The sequence below is a fragment of the Otolemur garnettii genome, unplaced genomic scaffold, assembly GCF_000181295.1.
Source record: "Otolemur garnettii isolate 467f Iridium unplaced genomic scaffold, OtoGar3 scaffold00067, whole genome shotgun sequence".
Classification (NCBI taxonomy): domain Eukaryota; kingdom Metazoa; phylum Chordata; class Mammalia; order Primates; family Galagidae; genus Otolemur; species Otolemur garnettii.
Window position 1 is genome coordinate 6,823,286 of NW_003852462.1, and position 3,132 is coordinate 6,826,417.

At 38.7% G+C, this 3,132-nt stretch overlaps 1 protein-coding gene across 1 annotated transcript; it reads right to left on the reverse strand.

Moving 5' to 3' along the window:
- Window positions 1-194: 194 nt before the first annotated feature.
- On the reverse strand, window positions 195-2,221 carry LZIC (leucine zipper and CTNNBIP1 domain containing). The gene is made up of 4 exons (XM_023515209.1): window positions 2,077-2,221; window positions 1,674-1,772; window positions 538-633; window positions 195-364 (listed from the first exon to the last, which is right to left on the reverse strand). The coding sequence occupies exons 1-4, from the start codon at window positions 2,197-2,199 to the stop codon at window positions 242-244; spliced, it is 441 nt and encodes a 146-aa protein (XP_023370977.1). The 5' UTR covers window positions 2,200-2,221; the 3' UTR covers window positions 195-241.
- Between the last annotated feature and the right edge of the window lie 911 nt (window positions 2,222-3,132).

Consider the following 3,132-nt stretch of genomic DNA (forward strand, 5'->3'; position numbering starts at 1 on the left):
GTGCTATGGCATCACAGCTCACAGCAACCTCCAACTCTTGGGCTTAAGTGATTCTCTTGCCTCAGCCTCCCGAGTAGCTGGGACTACAGGCACCCACTATAATACCTGGCTATTTTTGGTTGCCGTTGTCATTATTGTTTAGCAGGCCCAAGCTGGGCTTGAACCTGACAACTTCAGTGTATGTGACTGTGCCCTATTCACCGAGCTATGGGCGCTGAGCCAGAAAAGTCATCATGTTATCTCAACCATGTTCTCCATGATCAGAAATATGAGGGCACTCACCAAGGTCTGTAGAGACTTTCTCAAACTGGCTGAGTATAGCACCTGCATTTGCTGACAAGAAGGCCTCATCATCTGCAGTCAGCTAAACAAAGTAAAACAAAGTCCAGTTGACTGGGTTCAAAAGTTACAGGTGATTCTAGAAACCACAGTTGAAAATGTCTCAGGACCACAAACTAGACCACAGATCAAGAAATTCTGTACCAAATACTTCACATTGTTTCTTTATACTTAATATGTTAAGTTAAATACTGGTACCTTCTCTCCAAGTTTCCTGAGAGCTGTCAGTATCTCCACTTTCTGTTGAGTATACAGGTCTCTTTCCAATTTTCCTACCATCAGATCTCTATCCATCTAAAATGAATGAATGTAAGGCATATATTTCAGTGAAAAACATTCCATATGTAAAACACGGCTTCTCAGACCTACTTAAAAAAATCCTCTAGCTAATTAATATTACACAGAAGTATAAAAATAATCCACGACAAACATGATAGAAATGCTATGATGTAGTTCTAATACATTTTAATGCTAATCCTAACCATTGTCTTAGTTATAAATTCCACAGGTTAGTAGGTCAATCACATCCTTTAAAGAGGAGCTCATTTCTTTTGAAGTGACGTGCCTTAAAAAACAACAACAACAACAAAAAAAACCTCATTTCATTAAACTGAAATGTGGTCTATAGGCTCGAATGAGATAACTAATACCAGATCCCTAAACTTAGGTTGAATATCACTCTCACCACCAGAAACACTAATAGCATGTACTATAAACTGGTGCTGAGTGCTTTTACACATATTACTTCATTTAATCTTCATAACAACCATTATCACCTTCTTTCAGACAGGGAAACTGAGGCACAAAGAGGCTGAATTAAATAACTTGCCTGAGGTCACGTATCTCAGTAGAGAAGGAGGAATTTCAAATCCAGCCAGTCTGGCCCAAGTCTGTCCTATTAATCACAACACTCCTGAATTACCCAAAGTTGCAAATAATTTGTTAACCTTTACATTCACATCTATAAAGAGACTTCTGGAAGTATCAGGCTTAGAAAGATACTTGAAATTCTTGGATGAGCTAGGCTACACGTGCACAAAAAAGATGCCGCTAATAATCTTCAATGGGATATCAAGTTGGGGCTCCAGAAGTAAATGGTGAAACATTCAAGGTGGAGTCCAAGTAGAAATGGTCAGTGGCAATTTAAACTGCCACACACTGTTTAAACCTCTACATTCATTAATTGACCAAAATTGCTACTTTTGTCAGAAAAGTGTGAGTTGTGGCTCTAAAAATCAACTGACCAGTTTTCAAGCTGTAAAATGCCATAATGAGCAAATTCTTGGGCTAGGAAAAGAAATACACACAACCAGATCAATTTAAAGAGACTTTACCTCTGCTAACCTTGTCCGGAGCTGACCTGGCTGTTTCTTTGCAAACAATCTGATGACCTCTGGGGTTTTAAAGGCCTGGCTGATAGCTGCCTGAATAGCCTAGAAACACAAGCAGGCAAAAACTAACCAAAACGTTCCAACAAATCAGATATGGCGATATTTGACTGAGGGGTCTTTAATTGTTCACCAAACACTGTTACAATTTCAGTTTTTATTTGCCATTTCTGTGCATGTCACTGAAGCCAAATAAATAACTAAATGAAGATCCAGAAGGATATGCTGTTTTATTTAGAAGTAGACACTCCCTTGGAAGTTACATCCAAAAAAGGGGTAAACTTTCTATCTGAAATATACTTACAAAAGAAGAACCAAACTGTCACTGATATAAATAAATTATGCTTACCAACTGCATTCCACTTAGTTCATCTACCAAAGTCATATTTCCAGACATAATTTTCTTTAGTGAATCATTAAATTCACTTAGTTGCTCCAGAGTTTCCTTTTTGGTTTCTTCATATTCATCCATGTCAAGTTCTTCTCTGAAGTACAGTGAATAATATAATATAGAAATAGAGTTCCAAATGAAAAAAACAATCTTAGTACTTCTATAAAAAAAAAAAACGCTGAAGGGAAATACCAAAATGCTAATGATGATTGTGGTCCAGTAGTAGTATGGGCATTTTCCTGATATATGGTTACCCTGATAATTAAACAATTTTCTTTTACCAAATGGCTTTATTTTACAACCCACATAATAACCTCCCTTTAGTTTAAGCAATCATTGGTATATACTCAGCAAGATACTGGGCATAGCCAACACTCAGTTTCTTTATCTATAAAGCTTTGGACAGTGATAACACCTACCTAATAGGGTTGGTATGAGCATTCAGTGAGGTACGGAAAGTGCTTAGCATATAATAGGTAACTGACAAATAGTTGTTATTATTAGCAGCAGTATCATTAATAGTAGAAAAATTTCATGTACTTTGCAGTACAACAACAGAATATTTGTCATCTGAGTCAAAGGTTATTTTTATTCACTAAAAAAGCCATTTATGGGCAGCGCCTATGGCTCAGTGAGTAGGGCGCCAGCCCCATATACTGAGGATGGCAGGTTCAAACCTGGACCCAGCCAAATAGCAACAACAACAAAAATAGCCCGGGCACTGTGGTGGGCGCCTGTAGTCCCAGCTACTTGGGAGGCTAAAGCAAGAGGATCACCTAAGCCCAAGAGCTGGAAGTTGCTGTGTACTGTGACGCCACAGCATTCTACTGAGGGTGACAGAGACTTTGTCTCAAAAAAAAAAAAGCCATTTATTAGACATTGACTACAAATAACAACAGCTATCTATCACTAAAGACCTACTCTCAAACCTTGTAATGGGCTCGGCGCCTGTGGCTCAAGCGGCTAAGGCGCCAGCCACATACACCTAAGGTGGCGGGTTCGAATCCCCAGCCT